The 23,648-nt window shown below is 44.4% G+C and overlaps 1 protein-coding gene across 2 annotated transcripts; it reads left to right on the forward strand.

Moving 5' to 3' along the window:
* The first annotated feature begins 1,529 nt into the window (after positions 1-1,529).
* On the forward strand, positions 1,530-18,521 carry TMEM216 (transmembrane protein 216). 2 transcript variants are annotated; one of them, XM_024133105.2, is made up of 5 exons: positions 1,530-1,585; positions 2,153-2,254; positions 8,270-8,362; positions 17,468-17,669; positions 17,935-18,521. In XM_024133105.2, the coding sequence occupies exons 3-5, from the start codon at positions 8,317-8,319 to the stop codon at positions 17,948-17,950; spliced, it is 264 nt and encodes an 87-aa protein (XP_023988873.1). In that variant the 5' UTR covers positions 1,530-1,585; positions 2,153-2,254; positions 8,270-8,316; the 3' UTR covers positions 17,951-18,521. The 2 variants fall into 2 exon arrangements, with proteins under 2 accessions (XP_023988873.1, XP_023988872.1); XM_024133104.3 differs by having other exon boundaries at positions 1,535-1,571.
* The last annotated feature ends 5,127 nt before the right edge of the window (positions 18,522-23,648 follow it).

Consider the following 23,648-nt stretch of genomic DNA (forward strand, 5'->3'; position numbering starts at 1 on the left):
ACACACACACACACACACACACACACGAATATTATTCAGCCATAAAAAGGAATGAAGTTCTGATATATGCTACAACATGAATGAACCTAGAAAACATGCTAAATGGAATTACGCCAGACACAAAAGGACAAGTATTGTATGATTCCACTTATTTAAAATATAAAGAACAGGCAAATTCATAGACATAAAAAGTAGATTAAATGTTAGCAGGGGCTGGGGGGAGTGGGTGCTTAACGGTTACAGAGTTTCTGTTTGGGATGATGAAAAAGCTTTGTACATGATGGTGATGGTTACCCAATATTGTGAATGTAATTAATGCCACTGAATTGTACACTTAAAAAAAAAATTAGTCGGGGTGGGGGGGTTGCGGGGGAATTAGTCGGGGCTTCCCTGGTGGTGCAGTGGTTAATAATCTGCCTGCCAAAGCAAGGGACACAGATTCAAGCCCTGGCCCGGGAAGATCCCACATGCTGCGGAGCAACTAAGCCCATGCACCACAACTACTGAGCCGGAGCTCTAGAGCCTGCAAGCCACAACTACTGAGCCCACATTCCACGACTACTGAAGCCTGCGCGCCTAGAACCCATGCTCCACAAGAGAAGCCACGACAATGAGTAGCCCCCGCACGCCTGAGCACAGCAATGAAGACCCAACACAGCCATAAATAAATAAATTTAGTTTTAAAAAAATTAGTCACTCTACTCAAATTACCTGGTTTGACTGTGCCATGTTTCCTGCCCTACCCTTACTGACAGTGGCTAACAGTCAAGTTAACCTGAGTCCACTTCAAAAACCCTTCTTTCTACTCCCCTGAGGATGGTAACACACTTTTACTGCTCCACATCATAAGCAAGCTTCAAGACCCAGTTTACAGACCATCTCTCGTAAACTTTTCTCAATTCCCACCGCGAGTACTTTGTCTTCTCAACTCCCACACACGTCACGGGTCACCTGGTCATCATGTTTCATTTTCCTGTCTCACTTATGCTCCTTGAAAGGAGCCTCCAGTTCCGATTAATTTTGGTGTCTTCTAACTACCTGGTTCATAAATCGGAGGCACAAAACCCCCTACTACCCTTCCCCCCACAAAAAAAGACTGCTTGCTAGACAAAAGACCCCAAACCCCACCGCGCATTTGCATAGCTCTGTCGTGCACACCGTTTCTCATTTTCAGACCGTTGTTAGTAAAAAGAATCTTGGGGCCGGGGCCTATTTGCCAATCCTGCGGTCACGTTACCACTACTGGCTACACTCAGACGACTCATTGTAAACCTGGGATGGTGAAGCCCAAGAGCCGCTCCCGCCCCCGGGGTCCTGAGGAGAACTGCTCGGTGGGCGGCCACTGTTCTCTCTCAGGTCGGCAGCCGAAACCCCAGCGAAAGCAATTTGCTGGCACGCGCGGACGGCACCGAGACAGCCCAGGCACCACGTAACCATAGAGTGAGGTAGGCGGGTAGAGAGGCCAGAATCGAGGGCCGCTCGGTCCCCAGCTTCCGGCAACGCCTCACTGCTCCAGGAGCAGCTGTAGCCGCGTATGCAGTTTCCATGGGGACTGAAGATGGCGCCGCGAGGTGAGATTCCGGAGGTGTGTGAGTCGCTGGTCCTGCTCTCCTCAGTACCCACCTCCCCCAACCTTCTCTCCCAGTGCTCGACCTAAACCCTTCCTTCTCGGGTGTTAGGGACATCACTCCTCACTTGTCCAAAGCAGGGTTTGGCAGACTCACCCACCCTGAGTGCCCGAAGGTCTCGAGGTGCGGGTCTCAGATACCCCCAAATCCTTGGCTGGGCCTCTTCTAGGCCAGCTCAGTTGCGAATTTGCAGCGTGACTTCAGACAGGCCAGTGCTGGTCTCTGAGCCCCAATTTCCCTTCCCAAATAGTGACGAGGTTAGATCTTAGAGAGGCTTTGACTTTCAGCCCCAAAGCCGAAGGAGTCGAGTTTGACGGCATTCCGGAAAGAAGGGGATTGAAGGAATTCCCCCTCCACACCGTATATACACACGCACTCCTCATCAGCAATCAGAAGTGCCCCCAATTGGCCCTTTCCACTAGCTGCGACCTCGTGTTTCCTCCAAGTTAGACGCAGAACCATTGAAATAACTGAGGTTGAGCTGCCCTCCAGCCCATCTCTTTTCTCTGTGCTCGTATTTTCAGGTAAACGGTTGTCCTCCACCCCCTTGGAAATCCTGTTCTTTCTGAACGGGTGGTATTATGCTACCTGTTTCCTGCTGGAACTCTTCGTATTTCTGTATAAAGGTAAGGCCTGGGGTTTGACTCCCCTTGCCCCAACATCCCTTCCCCACTTCAGCCCAGAGCCAGCTACCACCAAAAGCCTTCTTGTTTGTCATTCTTTTCTGCCCCCTGGGGCTCCTCTTCGCTGCACGGTGGAAGTCTCTTCATCAGGTGACTTCCTTGAGAATGATTTAGTAAGAAGCCCCTCGGCAAGATTTTCTTGAGTTTGGGAAATTGGACTTCTCCATTCTGACTCTCCCCCATCACCTCTTTGCTGAACTCCACTTTAAGCCCATTGGTGACCTTCAGCAGCCTGTGTACCCATGTACGTCTGATTACTGTGGAGAACAGAGTCCCCATAGACTCTCCGAGTTAGGAGTAAAACCCCGTAATAACGAGCCTGCCTCTAACAGACGTAGCCGCACCAGGAGTTAACAGATCCTGCAGCAGGTTAACAGATCCTTCCCACATCTCACTAAGTAGTTCATGGAACGCTGATAAGACTGGTGTTCTCTTTATTCCCAGGTGTGTGGGAGTTCTTGTGTGTACTGCTCTATGTTGTTTGCAAGCTCTGACTTTTGTATTGGCAGGTCTCCTGCTACCATATCCAACAGCCAATCTAGTACCTGCACGTTGTTTTTTTTGGTTTTTTGTTTTTAATTTTTTATTTTATATTGGAGTATAGGTGATTAACAATGTTGCATTAGTTTCAGGTGTACAGTAAAGTGATTCAGTTATACATATACATGTAGCTATTCTTTTTCAAATTCTTTTCCCATTTAGGTTGTTACCTAACATTGAGCAGAGTTCCCTGTGCTACACAGTAGATCCTTGTTGGTTATCCATTTTATGTTATTGTATTTTTCTATTTTTTCAATTTTCTCTATAGTTTACTAATAAGTCAAAAGAAAAAAAATTTTTTTTTAAATAGAAGCATCATAAAACTTTTCCCTCTCCTAGTTCCTGGGTCTTTTTTTTTTTTTCCACACACACACTGTATTTTATTTTTACAAGAGATAGACTGACACCAATTTGTAAATGGATGACCACAACAAAAGCAACAATGATCTGCACGTTGTTTTTGCTCAAAACTCCAAAACGAAAGGCCTGTCTCCTGACACTGAGCACACAGGCAATTAGGTAGGCCAGGGCCACCACAGTGTGACTACAGTGTAATTGTTCCCTCCCCCAGAGTAGGGGGAGCCTGGCTTATTTGCTGCTTTTGCTAAAAAAGGTTCTGAACCCTTGGCCCTGGGCTCCTCAGATGTGGCATAACCCACTGTGTGCACACCACTGGGGCTCACTGTGTCACTCATAGGACTTGGGTACTGGGGAAGCAGGCTGCCATGATGATGCTCCTGCTGTTTGCTGTGCTATGAGTAGTTCAATCTTATTGCCTACTTGTAGCACCTGTGGAGTTGTGGCAGGTTAACCCTTGCCATCCACTACGACAGGGGTCAGCAAAGTTTTTCTTAAAGGGCCAGATGGTAAGTATTTAAGCCCATGGGCCCTACAGTCTCTGTTGCAACTATTTAACTTAGCATGAAAGCCTATAGCATGAATGCAGCTGTATACAAAATGTAAATCTGTGGGTGTGCCTGTGTTCCCCCCAAAAACTCTACTTACAAAAACAAACAGCTGGCCCACCTTCCTTTTAGAGTTGGACATCTGAGGTTCCCAGAAGGAACTTGCCTAACTCCTGTCTAGCAGGCAGTGGAGGCAGATGTGCTGGCTCCAGAGCCCTTTCCACCCCTCCCAGCCTTGCTGTGTGCCTTGCTCCGCTGACACTAAAGAAAGCCCCCCAGCCTTGCAGTTCAGTTCCAAGGGGAGGCACAAGTGGAGATCAGAGCGCAGAGGAGAAGGGAGGGGAAGAGCTCAGATATAAATTCACCAGCTGTTCAGACTGTCACAGCTCCTGGCGGGACTTCTCCATGCACATTACTCTCTCCAGTGTCAGAGAATTGCTTCTGCTGCTTCTCCTTTCAGCCCAGAAAAAACAATTACTGACCCCCGCCTCCACCCCAACTAGCTAGGAGTACTGCACTGTCTGAAGGGTTAGTCACTCAGAATGCAAATCAAAACCACAAAGAGGGCTTCCCGGGTGGCGCAGTGGTTGAGAGTCCGCCTGCCAATGCAGGGGACACGGGTTCGTGCCCCGGTCCGGGAAGATCCCACATGCCGCGGAGCGGCTAGGCCCGTGAGCCACGGCCGCTGAGCCTGCGCGTCCGGAGCCTGTGCTCCGCAACGGGAGAGGCCACAACAGTGAGAGGCCCGTGTACCGCCAAAAAAAAAAACAAAAACAAAAACAAAATTTTTTTACATAGTGACTTTGTAACAGATATATATAAATCCCCTGGTCATTAACTGGAGAGAAATATTACCTTGATAAGGGAGACTAGTAAAGAGTCTTGGTTTAAGATTATCTACGTTGACGACGTGCCTAGAATTTTTAGAGGCTCTTATTTGAGAGGCACGTGTCCTAGATTTAAATGAAAGGGCATTAGAACAGTTAACTTCAACCCTTTCCATGAAGTATACACATTTAACGTGGCTTTGGAAGTAACCACTAGCCTACTCATGTAGAATTGATTCCTCCTGGATGAATGGAAACGTTGGTTTCTTCATTTATATCATTAGTGCTTAAAATACACATGCACTGTGCACACATACAAGCAACAAAATTGCCTGGCTGATACCATTTTGTCCTTATTTACAAAACTAATATGAAAAATGTAGCTGTGCTCACACATGAATCTGTGCAAAGTATGTCGATTAACATAAACGTGGGAAATACAGGAAAATGCATGTGCTATGGTTCAGGCTAAGCCCTGCCACTGACTACTTAGATGACCTTGGATAGTTACTTAAAGCTTAGCCTCAGTTTCATAATTCACATGAATTGCAAATTCATAAGGATTTTCAAAGCTAGTTATTGTCTGAGGTCTCTTACACAAATCAAGAAAATCGGGAAGCAAAATTGCTTGGCTCCTCCTTAATTAAAACAGAGCTCAAACTGATTATTCTTACCTAGGCTTTGATTTTTTTCTCAGTAACCATTTTATTTTGGTCCTCAGCTTCCCCTTAAATATTGTCAAAGGACCTAAAAAATGGAACTGGGCTTTTCAATTCAGGGCTTTGTTCAGAGTCACTTATAATGATTTTGTAATCTGTATTTATGCCCTTAAATTAAGAAGATTATATTAATTTATACGAGTTTATTTTAACAAATGTTTATTGTGTGCTTGCTTCACGAACAATGCAAAGCCAGTGCAGTCTCAGATAATTTATTGTCGATTAAGGGAGCCAGGAGCCAATCACTGTGATGCTGGGGAGAAGAATGTTTGTCTGGGGAGAGATGGATTGTTCTGGGAATGACAGAAGAAGGATGGAGAATCCATCCACCTGTCTGCAGGGCTGGAGTGGCCTCCGAGCGAGGTCCTGGAAAATTGGTAGGGTTTAGATGCAGGCTCCCAATTGAGAAACATTATTTAAAAGTATTAAGGTTTGGAAGTGATACTCTCATGCTGTTTCTCTTCAAATAGATCAGCCTTCTAAATTGGGTTTTGTGAATATCCAGAGACAAAGCTGATTTCCAGGAAAAACAGCTGCATGCCTCTGTTTCCAGGATTAAATGCAATACATTTGTTGATGTTGAGCTGTGCTGTCACTGGTGGCTAGATTGTCAACAGTTTGATTCCATAGGTTTATGATAAAGAAGTCCAAGTCTCTAAAATAGGCCTTACTGTTCAGGAGCCCTTGTTTAGATTTCCTTTGCCAGGCGTTGCTAAACATCTTAGACAAAAATGGCTGCATTAAATCGTAGAATTTTATTTATTTTATGAATCCTTTTTTAAAAGAATTAATAAAAGGCATTTTGTAGTTTAGATGATTCTAGTTAAACTATCTTATTTTTTTAAAAGGAAGGAACTGAGTTCCATGGAACTTCGGTGCCCTGCCCAAAGTCACAAAGGTTTTTAGCACATTGTTAATGTGCTCCTTTTGTGATGAACAGAAGTTCTAAGCAAAGAATCAAAGACTACAAATTATTAGAAAATAAGGGAGTCAGGTTTCTATTTTGTTCCGTTGGTATGTGCCTTTTCTTGTAATGATGCCTTATGTCTGTATATAAGATTATAAAATAATCAGATAATAATGGGGGTCATATATTTTTTCCTTTTTCTTTCTTAAATGAATTCAGATAAATAAAAATAAAAAGAAACTTTAAACTCACAAATCATCAGCTTTTTCTTTACACATCATTTTCTTTTTTTTTTTTGGTACCAGCACAGCAGTAAAATGATAGAACATGAAGATGGAATTTCCTAGTACTTTATTTGTGATTTCAGAGTTATATGCTGTTTCAGTCAAGTGTTCCTTGAGTTTGGCAATAAAATCTAAAAATTTAGAAAAGAGCGTAGCTTTTAGAAGGAAAAAATAAGATCGAAACACAGAGAATTATGAGTGGGGGCAGCTCCCTTCTTACTGAGAGTGAGCTCCTATCCAGCCCTGTTCTGGATAGGACAGAACCCCCTGTTCCTCAGGAAGTGTTATGACACTGCTGGTCTTTAATGCTCCGTATATGATTTTCCTCTCTGAGCTTTTATTTTTCTGTCTTATCATACGTGGTCTTTTCCATCCTGACGTTTTGGATGTATATTTACCTCCAACTTAAACCTGACCCCTGTGGTTAGGTACTGCCCCCGCCATCTCCGAGCACCCGTCTCTATTGGAGGCAGGATTATTTCACCTATCTCATCGGAACATCAAATGAGGGAATGGAAATGAAAAGTACTACACAAGCACAGTTATTAAAGACAATTCAATCAGCAGGTAAAAGGCTTGTTTTAATACTTTATTTAACCTGGAATCAATATCTTGCACTCAGTAGACACTCTTAAAATATTTGCTTAATTGAATGTCATTTTAAAGAGCAATTCCTTTTTTTTTTTTAAAGATTTTGTTGTTGTTGTTGTGGATCTTTTTTTTTTTTTTTTTTTTTTTGTGGTACCGTGGGCCTCTCACTGTTGTGGCCTCTCCCGTTGCGGAGCACAGGCTCCGGACACGCAGGCCCAGTGCCCATGGCTCACGGGCCTAGCTGCTTTGCGGCATGTGGGATCTTCCCGGACTGGGGCACGAACCCGTTTCCCCTGCATCAGCAGGCGGACTGTCAACCACTGCACCACCAGGGAATCCCGTCGTGGATCATTTTTAAAGTCTTTATTGAATTTGTTACAATACTGCTCCTGTTTTATGTTTTGGTTTTTGGCCACGAGGCATGTGGGATCTTGGCTTCCTGACCAACCAGGGATCAAACCTGCACCCCCTGCATTGGAAGGTGAAGTCTTAACCACTGGATGGCCAGGGATGTCCCAAATGAGCAATTTCTTTCTAAGGAAGGAAGAAACCAGGAATATGATAGTGCCCAGCAACTTCACCAAGTGTTTGTCTTCAAAGCTGAGTGAAAAAGAGTTCTGGAGAGTATCACTTTGTAACTTCCCTGCTCCTACAGAGGCTTTCTTGGTTAAGAAAGAATGAAAAAAGAAAGAGAAAACCTCAACAGCAAGACAACAAACCACCTTAGTTTGAGCTGATTGCACTGCTTAACGTCCTAAACCGAGATTCTTTTGGAGAGAGGGTGAGCATGGTTTTGGCCGTAAGAGGGATGGTTGCATTACATCAGGTGGAAGCCTGATTTTACCCTTGACTTCATTTGGAAGTTGATTATGGTTAAAAAGAGGTGTATGTATATATGTGGGTGCCAGGTTGACAGGGGTGGACTGTAGTGGATTCACATGTCAGCTTTGCTAAGTTAGATCTCTGTATGCAGCTTGGGCCACAAGGGACAATTTGCACAAGATCTGGAAGGAAGAAGTGAAGTAGCAGCTGCATTCTTTTCACACTCAGAAAGTCAGTGCAGGGGCATCGAGCTCATGGTCCTGACCTGCTGGCTTCCCTTGTTGGCAGGGACAACAGCTCCTCCAACACCCACGGGTCTTACTGCTCTATGTTGTTTGCAAGCTCTGACTTTTGTATTGGCAGGTCTCCTGCTACCATATCCAACAGCCAATCTAGTACTGGATGTGGTGATGCTCTTCCTTTATCTTGGAATTGAAGTAATTCGACTATTTTTTGGTGAGTGTTGTCCAGAGAGTATTTCCATTCCTTATGAGACGAGCTGGTATCTGTAACCTGATTAACAAGGAAAAGTTTCAATACATAACCTAGGCTCACCATAAGAGATTGGATCTGGTGGTATATCCCGTTACCCCCTCTCTGAAGTTTCAAGCTGCTTCATATTTTGGGTCAGGATTTATCTGTCTGTTGCTCTGCAGGGCCAGAAGTAGGTGGTGACATGAGATATTAGATAATTCCTTCCCAGTTGTCTGACTGCTACAGGAGTTCCTGGTTCCTCTCACTGGTTTGCTTGGGAGAATAGGTTCAGTTGTAACTCCATGTCCAGGGCAGTAGACGCCTATCCAGGGCAGTAAACGCCTGCACAGGTCAGCACTAAGATCCCCTCCACTTCTCTGAATAAGGATTTCTCTAGGACAAGTTTTATATCCCCAGAAATATAGAGCAAGCCCTTATTAGGTAGAATATCTCATCCTTGAAAACGGTGTTAAAACACACACTGAGGGGAAAAAAATAGTTTCAACACATATAACAAAGGATAAAGAAGGCTCACATAAAGTGCTAAGAAAAAAACCTAGTTTTAAAAATTAGCAAGGGGTCGGGGGGGCTTCCCTGGTGGCGCAGTGGTTGAGAGTCCACCTGCCGATGCATTTAGGTTGTTACCTAACATTGAGCAGAGTTCCCTGTGCTACACAGTAGATCCTTGTTGGTTATCCATTTTATGTTATTGTATTTTTCTATTTTTTCAATTTTCTCTATAGTTTACTAATAAGTCAAAAGAAAAAAAATTTTTTTTTAAATAGAAGCATCATAAAACTTTTCCCTCTCCTAGTTCCTGGGTCTTTTTTTTTTTTTCCACACACACACTGTATTTTATTTTTACAAGAGATAGACTGACACCAATTTGTAAATGGATGACCACAACAAAAGCAACAATGATCTGCACGTTGTTTTTGCTCAAAACTCCAAAACGAAAGGCCTGTCTCCTGACACTGAGCACACAGGCAATTAGGTAGGCCAGGGCCACCACAGTGTGACTACAGTGTAATTGTTCCCTCCCCCAGAGTAGGGGGAGCCTGGCTTATTTGCTGCTTTTGCTAAAAAAGGTTCTGAACCCTTGGCCCTGGGCTCCTCAGATGTGGCATAACCCACTGTGTGCACACCACTGGGGCTCACTGTGTCACTCATAGGACTTGGGTACTGGGGAAGCAGGCTGCCATGATGATGCTCCTGCTGTTTGCTGTGCTATGAGTAGTTCAATCTTATTGCCTACTTGTAGCACCTGTGGAGTTGTGGCAGGTTAACCCTTGCCATCCACTACGACAGGGGTCAGCAAAGTTTTTCTTAAAGGGCCAGATGGTAAGTATTTAAGCCCATGGGCCCTACAGTCTCTGTTGCAACTATTTAACTTAGCATGAAAGCCTATAGCATGAATGCAGCTGTATACAAAATGTAAATCTGTGGGTGTGCCTGTGTTCCCCCCAAAAACTCTACTTACAAAAACAAACAGCTGGCCCACCTTCCTTTTAGAGTTGGACATCTGAGGTTCCCAGAAGGAACTTGCCTAACTCCTGTCTAGCAGGCAGTGGAGGCAGATGTGCTGGCTCCAGAGCCCTTTCCACCCCTCCCAGCCTTGCTGTGTGCCTTGCTCCGCTGACACTAAAGAAAGCCCCCCAGCCTTGCAGTTCAGTTCCAAGGGGAGGCACAAGTGGAGATCAGAGCGCAGAGGAGAAGGGAGGGGAAGAGCTCAGATATAAATTCACCAGCTGTTCAGACTGTCACAGCTCCTGGCGGGACTTCTCCATGCACATTACTCTCTCCAGTGTCAGAGAATTGCTTCTGCTGCTTCTCCTTTCAGCCCAGAAAAAACAATTACTGACCCCCGCCTCCACCCCAACTAGCTAGGAGTACTGCACTGTCTGAAGGGTTAGTCACTCAGAATGCAAATCAAAACCACAAAGAGGGCTTCCCGGGTGGCGCAGTGGTTGAGAGTCCGCCTGCCAATGCAGGGGACACGGGTTCGTGCCCCGGTCCGGGAAGATCCCACATGCCGCGGAGCGGCTAGGCCCGTGAGCCACGGCCGCTGAGCCTGCGCGTCCGGAGCCTGTGCTCCGCAACGGGAGAGGCCACAACAGTGAGAGGCCCGTGTACCGCCAAAAAAAAAAACAAAAACAAAAACAAAATTTTTTTACATAGTGACTTTGTAACAGATATATATAAATCCCCTGGTCATTAACTGGAGAGAAATATTACCTTGATAAGGGAGACTAGTAAAGAGTCTTGGTTTAAGATTATCTACGTTGACGACGTGCCTAGAATTTTTAGAGGCTCTTATTTGAGAGGCACGTGTCCTAGATTTAAATGAAAGGGCATTAGAACAGTTAACTTCAACCCTTTCCATGAAGTATACACATTTAACGTGGCTTTGGAAGTAACCACTAGCCTACTCATGTAGAATTGATTCCTCCTGGATGAATGGAAACGTTGGTTTCTTCATTTATATCATTAGTGCTTAAAATACACATGCACTGTGCACACATACAAGCAACAAAATTGCCTGGCTGATACCATTTTGTCCTTATTTACAAAACTAATATGAAAAATGTAGCTGTGCTCACACATGAATCTGTGCAAAGTATGTCGATTAACATAAACGTGGGAAATACAGGAAAATGCATGTGCTATGGTTCAGGCTAAGCCCTGCCACTGACTACTTAGATGACCTTGGATAGTTACTTAAAGCTTAGCCTCAGTTTCATAATTCACATGAATTGCAAATTCATAAGGATTTTCAAAGCTAGTTATTGTCTGAGGTCTCTTACACAAATCAAGAAAATCGGGAAGCAAAATTGCTTGGCTCCTCCTTAATTAAAACAGAGCTCAAACTGATTATTCTTACCTAGGCTTTGATTTTTTTCTCAGTAACCATTTTATTTTGGTCCTCAGCTTCCCCTTAAATATTGTCAAAGGACCTAAAAAATGGAACTGGGCTTTTCAATTCAGGGCTTTGTTCAGAGTCACTTATAATGATTTTGTAATCTGTATTTATGCCCTTAAATTAAGAAGATTATATTAATTTATACGAGTTTATTTTAACAAATGTTTATTGTGTGCTTGCTTCACGAACAATGCAAAGCCAGTGCAGTCTCAGATAATTTATTGTCGATTAAGGGAGCCAGGAGCCAATCACTGTGATGCTGGGGAGAAGAATGTTTGTCTGGGGAGAGATGGATTGTTCTGGGAATGACAGAAGAAGGATGGAGAATCCATCCACCTGTCTGCAGGGCTGGAGTGGCCTCCGAGCGAGGTCCTGGAAAATTGGTAGGGTTTAGATGCAGGCTCCCAATTGAGAAACATTATTTAAAAGTATTAAGGTTTGGAAGTGATACTCTCATGCTGTTTCTCTTCAAATAGATCAGCCTTCTAAATTGGGTTTTGTGAATATCCAGAGACAAAGCTGATTTCCAGGAAAAACAGCTGCATGCCTCTGTTTCCAGGATTAAATGCAATACATTTGTTGATGTTGAGCTGTGCTGTCACTGGTGGCTAGATTGTCAACAGTTTGATTCCATAGGTTTATGATAAAGAAGTCCAAGTCTCTAAAATAGGCCTTACTGTTCAGGAGCCCTTGTTTAGATTTCCTTTGCCAGGCGTTGCTAAACATCTTAGACAAAAATGGCTGCATTAAATCGTAGAATTTTATTTATTTTATGAATCCTTTTTTAAAAGAATTAATAAAAGGCATTTTGTAGTTTAGATGATTCTAGTTAAACTATCTTATTTTTTTAAAAGGAAGGAACTGAGTTCCATGGAACTTCGGTGCCCTGCCCAAAGTCACAAAGGTTTTTAGCACATTGTTAATGTGCTCCTTTTGTGATGAACAGAAGTTCTAAGCAAAGAATCAAAGACTACAAATTATTAGAAAATAAGGGAGTCAGGTTTCTATTTTGTTCCGTTGGTATGTGCCTTTTCTTGTAATGATGCCTTATGTCTGTATATAAGATTATAAAATAATCAGATAATAATGGGGGTCATATATTTTTTCCTTTTTCTTTCTTAAATGAATTCAGATAAATAAAAATAAAAAGAAACTTTAAACTCACAAATCATCAGCTTTTTCTTTACACATCATTTTCTTTTTTTTTTTTGGTACCAGCACAGCAGTAAAATGATAGAACATGAAGATGGAATTTCCTAGTACTTTATTTGTGATTTCAGAGTTATATGCTGTTTCAGTCAAGTGTTCCTTGAGTTTGGCAATAAAATCTAAAAATTTAGAAAAGAGCGTAGCTTTTAGAAGGAAAAAATAAGATCGAAACACAGAGAATTATGAGTGGGGGCAGCTCCCTTCTTACTGAGAGTGAGCTCCTATCCAGCCCTGTTCTGGATAGGACAGAACCCCCTGTTCCTCAGGAAGTGTTATGACACTGCTGGTCTTTAATGCTCCGTATATGATTTTCCTCTCTGAGCTTTTATTTTTCTGTCTTATCATACGTGGTCTTTTCCATCCTGACGTTTTGGATGTATATTTACCTCCAACTTAAACCTGACCCCTGTGGTTAGGTACTGCCCCCGCCATCTCCGAGCACCCGTCTCTATTGGAGGCAGGATTATTTCACCTATCTCATCGGAACATCAAATGAGGGAATGGAAATGAAAAGTACTACACAAGCACAGTTATTAAAGACAATTCAATCAGCAGGTAAAAGGCTTGTTTTAATACTTTATTTAACCTGGAATCAATATCTTGCACTCAGTAGACACTCTTAAAATATTTGCTTAATTGAATGTCATTTTAAAGAGCAATTCCTTTTTTTTTTTTAAAGATTTTGTTGTTGTTGTTGTGGATCTTTTTTTTTTTTTTTTTTTTTTTGTGGTACCGTGGGCCTCTCACTGTTGTGGCCTCTCCCGTTGCGGAGCACAGGCTCCGGACACGCAGGCCCAGTGCCCATGGCTCACGGGCCTAGCTGCTTTGCGGCATGTGGGATCTTCCCGGACTGGGGCACGAACCCGTTTCCCCTGCATCAGCAGGCGGACTGTCAACCACTGCACCACCAGGGAATCCCGTCGTGGATCATTTTTAAAGTCTTTATTGAATTTGTTACAATACTGCTCCTGTTTTATGTTTTGGTTTTTGGCCACGAGGCATGTGGGATCTTGGCTTCCTGACCAACCAGGGATCAAACCTGCACCCCCTGCATTGGAAGGTGAAGTCTTAACCACTGGATGGCCAGGGATGTCCCAAATGAGCAATTTCTTTCTAAGGAAGGAAGAAACCAGGAATATGATAGTGCCCAGCAACTTCACCAAGTGTTTGTCTTCAAAGCTGAGTGAAAAAGAGTTCTGGAGAGTATCACTTTGTAACTTCCCTGCTCCTACAGAGGCTTTCTTGGTTAAGAAAGAATGAAAAAAGAAAGAGAAAACCTCAACAGCAAGACAACAAACCACCTTAGTTTGAGCTGATTGCACTGCTTAACGTCCTAAACCGAGATTCTTTTGGAGAGAGGGTGAGCATGGTTTTGGCCGTAAGAGGGATGGTTGCATTACATCAGGTGGAAGCCTGATTTTACCCTTGACTTCATTTGGAAGTTGATTATGGTTAAAAAGAGGTGTATGTATATATGTGGGTGCCAGGTTGACAGGGGTGGACTGTAGTGGATTCACATGTCAGCTTTGCTAAGTTAGATCTCTGTATGCAGCTTGGGCCACAAGGGACAATTTGCACAAGATCTGGAAGGAAGAAGTGAAGTAGCAGCTGCATTCTTTTCACACTCAGAAAGTCAGTGCAGGGGCATCGAGCTCATGGTCCTGACCTGCTGGCTTCCCTTGTTGGCAGGGACAACAGCTCCTCCAACACCCACGGGTCTTTGGTTGGTCCTCCCATCTGCATCCGTGATGAACAGCTTCTCTCTGTCTTCATCCAAGCTATCCACCAAATGATAATCTAACTTACAAATAGGTCAGAATCAGGTATACAGCACCATGTACTGTCTAGGGTGGCAGACTGCAGATATCCTGGTATAAGAGTAGAGGAAGCGAACATTTCCTGAGTGTTTACTACATGCCAGGCATTTCCCATACATTATTTAATTCTCAAAATAATCCTGCAAGCTCGTAACTTTTACTGCTCCAGTTTTACAAACGAGTAAACTGGGGCACAGAGAGTGTTAAGTAACACGTAGTTTTAAGGTGGTAAAATTAGTACCTAAAGCCAGAGAGCCTGATGCTAGAACCCATGTTCTCAGGTTCCAGAGGAGTGTGCACCTCTCCAGAGCCCGTTCTTCAGAGCCATCATCTGTGATCCTTTCGGCCACACTCTCTGGGTGTGGTTGTTGGGCCATTTCCCTTTGAACAGACCCTTGTATAATGCCTGTATGTGCCAGTCCTGGTTCTAAGCACATTGTGTGTATTTGCTTGTGTAATCCTCAGAACAACCCTGTCAAGGAGGTGCTATTTTCATGTCCTTTCAGATTAAGACGCTGAGGCACAAAGAGGTTAAGTCATTTGCTTAAGACTCCACAGGCTGCATGTAGAGGAACTGGGGTCTGAACCCAAGCAGCTTGGCGTTGGAGTCTGTGAGCTGAAATGGAACATACATACTGTTGTCGTTTATCAAGAATGACTTCGGTGAGAAGCTGTTGAGGGTTCCTCCGTCTTGTATGTGGAGATGATTTGTCCTCAACATGGAATCTTGCAGATTTAGCTCTGCAGTAAATGAGCGTACTGGCCAACTCGTTTGGAATTAAATTCCAAGCAGCTGTAAACAATAAATATTTTGTTTCCAGTTATTTTTGTAGCAATATCAGGAGAAGAGAATTAAGGACCAAAACTTATGGGAGTTTTAAATATTTTTTGCTAAGTCTTTATTTGTGATTTATGGGAAAATGACTTCCTGGGAGACAATTTTTTTTCATTAAAAAGAAAACACCATGTCCGGAGCCTGTGCTCCGCAACGGGAGAGGCCACAGCAGTGAGAGGCCCGCATACCGCAAAAAAAAATAAAATAAAATTAGCAAGGGGGTGCTTCCCTGGCGGCGCAGTGGTTGAGAGTCCGCCTGCCAATGCAGGGGACACGGGTTCGAGCCCCGGTCCGGGAAGATCCCACATGCCGCGGAGCGGCTGGGCCCGTGAGCCACGGCCGCTGGGCCTGCGCGTCCGGAGCCTGTGCTCCGCAACGGGAGGGGCCGCGACAGTGAGAGGCCCGCGCACCGCGATGAAGAGTGGCCCCCACTCGCCGCAACTAGAGAAAGCCCTCGCACAGAAACGAAGACCCAACACAGCCAAAAATAATAAATCAATTAATTTAAAAATTAGCAAGGGGATTGACATATATATACTATTGATACTGTGTATAAAATAGATAACTAATGAGAACCTACTGTATAGCACAGGGAACTCTACTCAATGCTCTGTGGTGACCTAAATGGGAGGAAGATCCAAAAAAGAGGCCGTATATGTAGAGCCGATTCACTTTGCTGTACAGCAGAAACTAACACAACATTATAAAGTAACTAGACTCCAGTAAAAATTTTTTAAAAAATTATCACTAGGAAAAAAAAAAAAATTAGCAAGGGACGCTAATGGGCAATTCACATAAGAATAATGACAAAGGACCAAATACACGTGATAAAGTGCCCGGACTCGCTAACAGAAAGCAGATTGCAAAAACAAGGTAACCTTTTCACCCATCGGATTAAAAAGGTTTCCAGGTTCCCAGTATTCGAATGGCTGTGAGGAACAGGTCTCTATGGTCTCACACTCTTGTGGGTATTTACATTCCCACACCCTTTGGGAATATAAATTAGTACAACCTTTTTGCTAATAGTTTTACCAGGTAAAATTCGTATTCTTAGACCTAACGATTTCCCTTCCAAAACTGGTTGAAAAAGACAGATACTTCTACAGATATGCTAAGATATCTCTATGAGAACGTTTATTGCCATGTATTTTTTAAAATAAATTTATTATTTTTTAAATTTTATTTATTTTTGGCTGTGTTGGGTCTTCGTTGCTGCGCGCGGGCTTTCTCTAGTTGGCAGCGAGCGGGGGCTACCCTGCGTTGCGGTGCGCGGGCTTCTCAATGCGGTGGCTTCCCTTTGTTGTGGAGCACGGGCTCTAGGTGCGCGGGCTTCAGTAGTTGTGGCACATGGGCACAGTAGTCGTGGTTCACGGGCTCTAGAGCACAGGCTCAGTAGCTGTGGCGCATGGGCTTAGTTGCTCCGCGGCACGTGGGATCTTCCGAGACCAGGGCTCGAACCCATGTCCCCTGCATTGGCAGGCGGATTCTTAACCACTGCGCCACCAGGGAAGCCCCTGCCGTGTATTTTTTAACATCAAAACATTAGAAACAACCTAAACATCTATCAGTACAGGATTAGTTAAATAAATTATGGCATTGGTTCAGTGAAATTGTTAATAGCCATTAAAAAAGGGTAAGGTAGTTATGTGTGGAAAGATGTCTAACTATGTTAAATGGTTAAATAAGTTGCAAAACAGTATGCAGGGTATGATTCTATTTTTAGAATAATAAATAGCAATGTGTGACCATACACATAAAAAAGTCTGAAACAGTATACCTCATTCTGTAATAACGGCTGTCTCTAAGGGCTGAGTCATGTGGTCTTTTAGTTTCTATATTTTCTAAAATGATTTTTTATATATTTTTTTCTATTTTTTGCCTGCCCCGTATGGCCTGTGGGATCTTAGTTCCCCAACCAGGCATCAAACCCATGCTCCCTGCAGTGGAAGCCTGGAGTCTTAACCACTGGACTGCCAGGGAAGTCCGTATTTTCTATATTAATTGAAAAGTTTTCAATGATTATATATTATTTTTATGATTTACAAAATTTTTTCTCAAATAAAGAGCCCATTGTCCCTTGACTGGGAGCCAGACTGGAAGGAGGACCTTTCGGCAAATGACTGCAATCCTTTAGCTGCTCCAAAGCCTCTAGTTTTTAACACAGTGGGACCGCATTTATAAATCTGCACACCCCCATTCAGGAGCATTTTCCTCTGCTTGCCAGTCCGTCCCATCCCACCCGCCTTTCCTCTGAGGCCAAGGAAAGCAGGCCACTTGGAGGTGACTCCATGGGCTGTGTCTGACAGGTACAAAGGGAAACCTCTGCCAACGAAAGATGCCGCTTGGTATTAGCATGGCCTTGACCTTCCCGTCTGCCATGATGGCCTCCTACTACCTGCTGCTGCAGACCTACGTGCTCCGCCTGGAAGCCATCCTGAGCGGCATCTTGCTCTTCTTCTGTGGCTCAGAGCTGCTGCTTGAGGTGCTCACCCTGGCTGCTTTCTCCAGGTACTGCTGCTGAGGGACCATTTCCTATCACCTGAGGGTTGGATTCCCATCCCAGGGGGGGGATTCATTGTTCATCTAAAGCCTGAGGGGTCTAGAGGATTTTTAAGGGCAAAAAGGGTGCCCGTGGGACTGCCTTTCCCACTTAGGGTAGATATGCTCCTCGTTCTTTGGGGCCAAGAGGCTTGGACTATAGAACAGTTCCAGCCAGCTGCTCTTATTCACTGGTCTTTTAACATTTTGTTTCTTTCTTTCTTTCTGCCATCAGTCTGGACAGGATTTGAAGTACAAAAATTTCAGCCAGCAGCCCTCACAGGCTGAGAACACACATACCTCTGGTACTTTAGCCATACCAGTGAGAAACGGTGGGTCAAGTCCTGGGAAAGGTTGCAGCTTTTCCTCAGCACAGACACCTTGGGGAACAAACCGAGCATAAGGCCACTGGGCACCATCTTCTAAACCAGGATCATCAGTTCAAGAGACTCTTCTGCACTCCGGTATAGGGAGGGGCAAGGCTGTCGCCATCCTGGCCCTTCTCAGAACCAGTTAATTCCCTTCTGACCTCAAGTTTTCCTCTTTGATCTTCGTGGCCAGAGCATCTTGTGCGGACCGCGTAGGCTCCTTGGGCTTCCAGCAGGACCTGAGCTGCACACTCCCTGTGTGTGCCGTGGCCCACGTCCTGCAGGAGCACGAGGCACCTCAGCAGGGTGTGCTCCCAGAGTGATGCAGAAGCCGCTCATCCCATTTCTCAGAGACTGAGCTCCAGAACTTTCTCTCGAGCTCATAGTGTTATTTTTCTACTCTCATCATGAAACAAAACATTATTTTATAATAAAGATGTATTTTCTGTGGCGGAGGTTGTAGTAGCCTTTTCCTCACGGCACCCGTCCCTAGAATTTCTTCCACTTTAAGAGGAGGTAGAGACTATCCCAGTGGTTTGTTCTCGGCTGTGCTTGGTGATTCAGTGCGGACACAGAGGCTGTGATGAAGGTGTCGCACTGAGTTTCTTCCCACAGCTCCAGCCTCAGTTAATCCCTAAAGGCCCTGCCAGCTTCTGTGTCTTCTTCAGATCTGTCATCCTGACTGCTCACATTCTTCACCTCTGCCCCAAAGCCAGCATCTTGTCTCTCATTCCTCTTACAGATAATTGTCATCTTTCCAGGGTGAGGCATGAGTAATTGGAAGAAACATATTCTAAACTTACCAATATTTTTTGGTCGTTTGTTTTAAAATTTCAAGTTAATATAAAAGGAACACATACTTTTATTCTTTAAGCTGGAGGCATGTTGCCCTAAGTGAGTGAATCATTCCCTTCTCCAAGTAACCGTCTTTAAAACTATTTCTCATCTTGCATGATAGCAGCCAATTTTTTAGCGCCAAGAAGCCATAACAGAAGCCACTTTAGGAAACCTTGAGCCATAAGGCCCATCTGCTATCAGGTGAACCCTAGAATATCTGCTCTTACTCAAAGTAAAAAGTAATTGGCCTTTAAGAATGTCATGCTGGTTTTTAACTGCTTATTTCCTGTGATCAGGCTCATTCTCCTCCTATGTAGGTCTCCACTTTCCAGAGCACTGATGCTTTTTCTTATCTCCTAACCCTCCGTGTCCTTGCCTAAGAGCTGCCTTTGGGGTCCATCCAAAGACTATTAATAGGTCTGATTAAGCATGAAACGGTAACAAAAAACCCAATAGGAACTTCCCTGACATTTCAAACACATATGCCACTAATACCTTAATTTTCTGCTGCTTCTCACACTGCTCGTTTGCCTAGCCCTGCTTTGACGAAATCGCTGGCATCAAACTGGAGAACTCATTCTCCGTGGCCTCTCTATTTCATTTAGAGTTTCGCTGGTTAAGGTCCCCCTCCCAGCAACACAGAAAAATGAATGGGAGGCTCAGTTGAAAGTTTAGAGGTGGCTTATAATTCCAAGGGGCTTTAGAGATCAACTTAATCTCATCCCCAGCTTGGCAGGTTTAGAGATGAGGAAGTAACATAGCCAAGCATCATACAACTGGTTACTAATTGGTTAGAAACTTTGTCTTACGTGTCTCAATCTGGATCAAGTAAATTCCATTCCTGAACAGGTACCACGTGAGTATAAGAATGAATGATTGAAACTGGGGCTAAGATTAGAACAGGAAGTGCTCACATTTTCTTCATGGGTATCTGGAAGCTTAGCGCGTTGTGTTTCCCAGGCGTGGCTCCATAGATGCTCATTCTTCTTATTTTTATTATTATTTTTTTGGCCGCGCCGTGCAGCTTGCGGGATCTTGGTTCCCTGACCAGGGATCGAACCCGTGCCCCCCTGCAGTGGAAGCGCGGAGTCTTAACCACTGGACCGCCAGGGAAGTCCCATAAATGCTCATTCTTCTTGATGCTTGTTGGAGCCAGCTGTGTGGATGCAGTTAGTCACACCAGAGTAGAACATCATGCAACAGAAACTGAGGCAGGGGAGGATGGGAATCAGCACAGCTGGTCTTTCAGGGTTAACGTGTCAGAGGCTGTACTCACTGTAGTGTCAAGGGAAGCCACCATACCCCATACGCACCTGAAGGACTAACATTCTGGGACAGCGAGAGGACTGAGCCGAGGAGCAGGCCCTGGTCACGAGAGCGGGCAGAGGCCTGCTAGGATAGCCACATTCATGCCCAGAACTGTCAGGTGACTGCAGTGGTGGTCTCTAGGGGCTGAGGTCTGGCTCATTTCAGGAAGTACTCAGGAACACAGAGGTGACCCAAAGGCCATTCCCTTCCTATACTGCCATGGTAACCCCTAGGAGAAACCGAGGAACGTATTTGCTTCCCTAAACTAGCAGTCCTCACGCTTTAGTTTATGTAAGTCATCTGGAGCATAAAGAGTAGATTTCTAGACTTCAGGGATTGATGCAGCCAGGAAGGCATTTTAGCAAGCATGGCGCATAACTGAGATGCAGGCAACCGTGGAACTCAACTTGAGAACACTGGTTTAAGTTCTGAGAGGCACTCCAACTATTTTTTTTTTTCCTTCAAGTTTTATAACATCATAGACCCTCAGGGAATTTCCCTTCTACTAAGGGTTACTTGTTTTTATACTGCTCTTACCTTTACTGGTCTCAGCAACACGTTATATGTCATCTGGTTGCTGGTTCATCTTTTTATGCTAACTCTCCTCTTGTTCACCCGACTTTTTAAAAAGCCAGCTTTCAGGAATCCCAAGGATTACCCCGCCAACACTTTGCTAAGCTTTCCAATCTGTACTTCCTTGTATTTAGATAGCACTGCAGTCTACATAACACGGTCACGTTTGTTATCTGATTCTTCAGACGTCCCAATGTGGAAGGCAGACAGCTATCATTTTCATCTTACAGACGAAAGAGACTGAGGTTGTGCTGCTCGTCCCTGGTTAGACAGATTTAGATGTGAAGGAGACCCTAGCCAGCATATCTTCTAACGCCTAGCAGAGGACTCTTCCCTTTATGAACTTGATGACATCGGAACTGAACTGTACAAGGTAGGACATTTAAAAAAATAAAATAAAATTAGCAAGGGGGTGCTTCCCTGGCGGCGCAGTGGTTGAGAGTCCGCCTGCCAATGCAGGGGACACGGGTTCGAGCCCCGGTCCGGGAAGATCCCACATGCCGCGGAGCGGCTGGGCCCGTGAGCCACGGCCGCTGGGCCTGCGCGTCCGGAGCCTGTGCTCCGCAACGGGAGGGGCCGCGACAGTGAGAGGCCCGCGCACCGCGATGAAGAGTGGCCCCCACTCGCCGCAACTAGAGAAAGCCCTCGCACAGAAACGAAGACCCAACACAGCCAAAAATAATAAATCAATTAATTTAAAAATTAGCAAGGGGATTGACATATATATACTATTGATACTGTGTATAAAATAGATAACTAATGAGAACCTACTGTATAGCACAGGGAACTCTACTCAATGCTCTGTGGTGACCTAAATGGGAGGAAGATCCAAAAAAGAGGCCGTATATGTAGAGCCGATTCACTTTGCTGTACAGCAGAAACTAACACAACATTATAAAGTAACTAGACTCCAGTAAAAATTTTTTAAAAAATTATCACTAGGAAAAAAAAAAAAATTAGCAAGGGACGCTAATGGGCAATTCACATAAGAATAATGACAAAGGACCAAATACACGTGATAAAGTGCCCGGACTCGCTAACAGAAAGCAGATTGCAAAAACAAGGTAACCTTTTCACCCATCGGATTAAAAAGGTTTCCAGGTTCCCAGTATTCGAATGGCTGTGAGGAACAGGTCTCTATGGTCTCACACTCTTGTGGGTATTTACATTCCCACACCCTTTGGGAATATAAATTAGTACAACCTTTTTGCTAATAGTTTTACCAGGTAAAATTCGTATTCTTAGACCTAACGATTTCCCTTCCAAAACTGGTTGAAAAAGACAGATACTTCTACAGATATGCTAAGATATCTCTATGAGAACGTTTATTGCCATGTATTTTTTAAAATAAATTTATTATTTTTTAAATTTTATTTATTTTTGGCTGTGTTGGGTCTTCGTTGCTGCGCGCGGGCTTTCTCTAGTTGGCAGCGAGCGGGGGCTACCCTGCGTTGCGGTGCGCGGGCTTCTCAATGCGGTGGCTTCCCTTTGTTGTGGAGCACGGGCTCTAGGTGCGCGGGCTTCAGTAGTTGTGGCACATGGGCACAGTAGTCGTGGTTCACGGGCTCTAGAGCACAGGCTCAGTAGCTGTGGCGCATGGGCTTAGTTGCTCCGCGGCACGTGGGATCTTCCGAGACCAGGGCTCGAACCCATGTCCCCTGCATTGGCAGGCGGATTCTTAACCACTGCGCCACCAGGGAAGCCCCTGCCGTGTATTTTTTAACATCAAAACATTAGAAACAACCTAAACATCTATCAGTACAGGATTAGTTAAATAAATTATGGCATTGGTTCAGTGAAATTGTTAATAGCCATTAAAAAAGGGTAAGGTAGTTATGTGTGGAAAGATGTCTAACTATGTTAAATGGTTAAATAAGTTGCAAAACAGTATGCAGGGTATGATTCTATTTTTAGAATAATAAATAGCAATGTGTGACCATACACATAAAAAAGTCTGAAACAGTATACCTCATTCTGTAATAACGGCTGTCTCTAAGGGCTGAGTCATGTGGTCTTTTAGTTTCTATATTTTCTAAAATGATTTTTTATATATTTTTTTCTATTTTTTGCCTGCCCCGTATGGCCTGTGGGATCTTAGTTCCCCAACCAGGCATCAAACCCATGCTCCCTGCAGTGGAAGCCTGGAGTCTTAACCACTGGACTGCCAGGGAAGTCCGTATTTTCTATATTAATTGAAAAGTTTTCAATGATTATATATTATTTTTATGATTTACAAAATTTTTTCTCAAATAAAGAGCCCATTGTCCCTTGACTGGGAGCCAGACTGGAAGGAGGACCTTTCGGCAAATGACTGCAATCCTTTAGCTGCTCCAAAGCCTCTAGTTTTTAACACAGTGGGACCGCATTTATAAATCTGCACACCCCCATTCAGGAGCATTTTCCTCTGCTTGCCAGTCCGTCCCATCCCACCCGCCTTTCCTCTGAGGCCAAGGAAAGCAGGCCACTTGGAGGTGACTCCATGGGCTGTGTCTGACAGGTACAAAGGGAAACCTCTGCCAACGAAAGATGCCGCTTGGTATTAGCATGGCCTTGACCTTCCCGTCTGCCATGATGGCCTCCTACTACCTGCTGCTGCAGACCTACGTGCTCCGCCTGGAAGCCATCCTGAGCGGCATCTTGCTCTTCTTCTGTGGCTCAGAGCTGCTGCTTGAGGTGCTCACCCTGGCTGCTTTCTCCAGGTACTGCTGCTGAGGGACCATTTCCTATCACCTGAGGGTTGGATTCCCATCCCAGGGGGGGGATTCATTGTTCATCTAAAGCCTGAGGGGTCTAGAGGATTTTTAAGGGCAAAAAGGGTGCCCGTGGGACTGCCTTTCCCACTTAGGGTAGATATGCTCCTCGT

Source organism: Physeter macrocephalus, chromosome 16 (assembly GCF_002837175.3).
Source record: "Physeter macrocephalus isolate SW-GA chromosome 16, ASM283717v5, whole genome shotgun sequence".
NCBI classification, from domain to species: Eukaryota; Metazoa; Chordata; class Mammalia; order Artiodactyla; family Physeteridae; genus Physeter; species Physeter macrocephalus.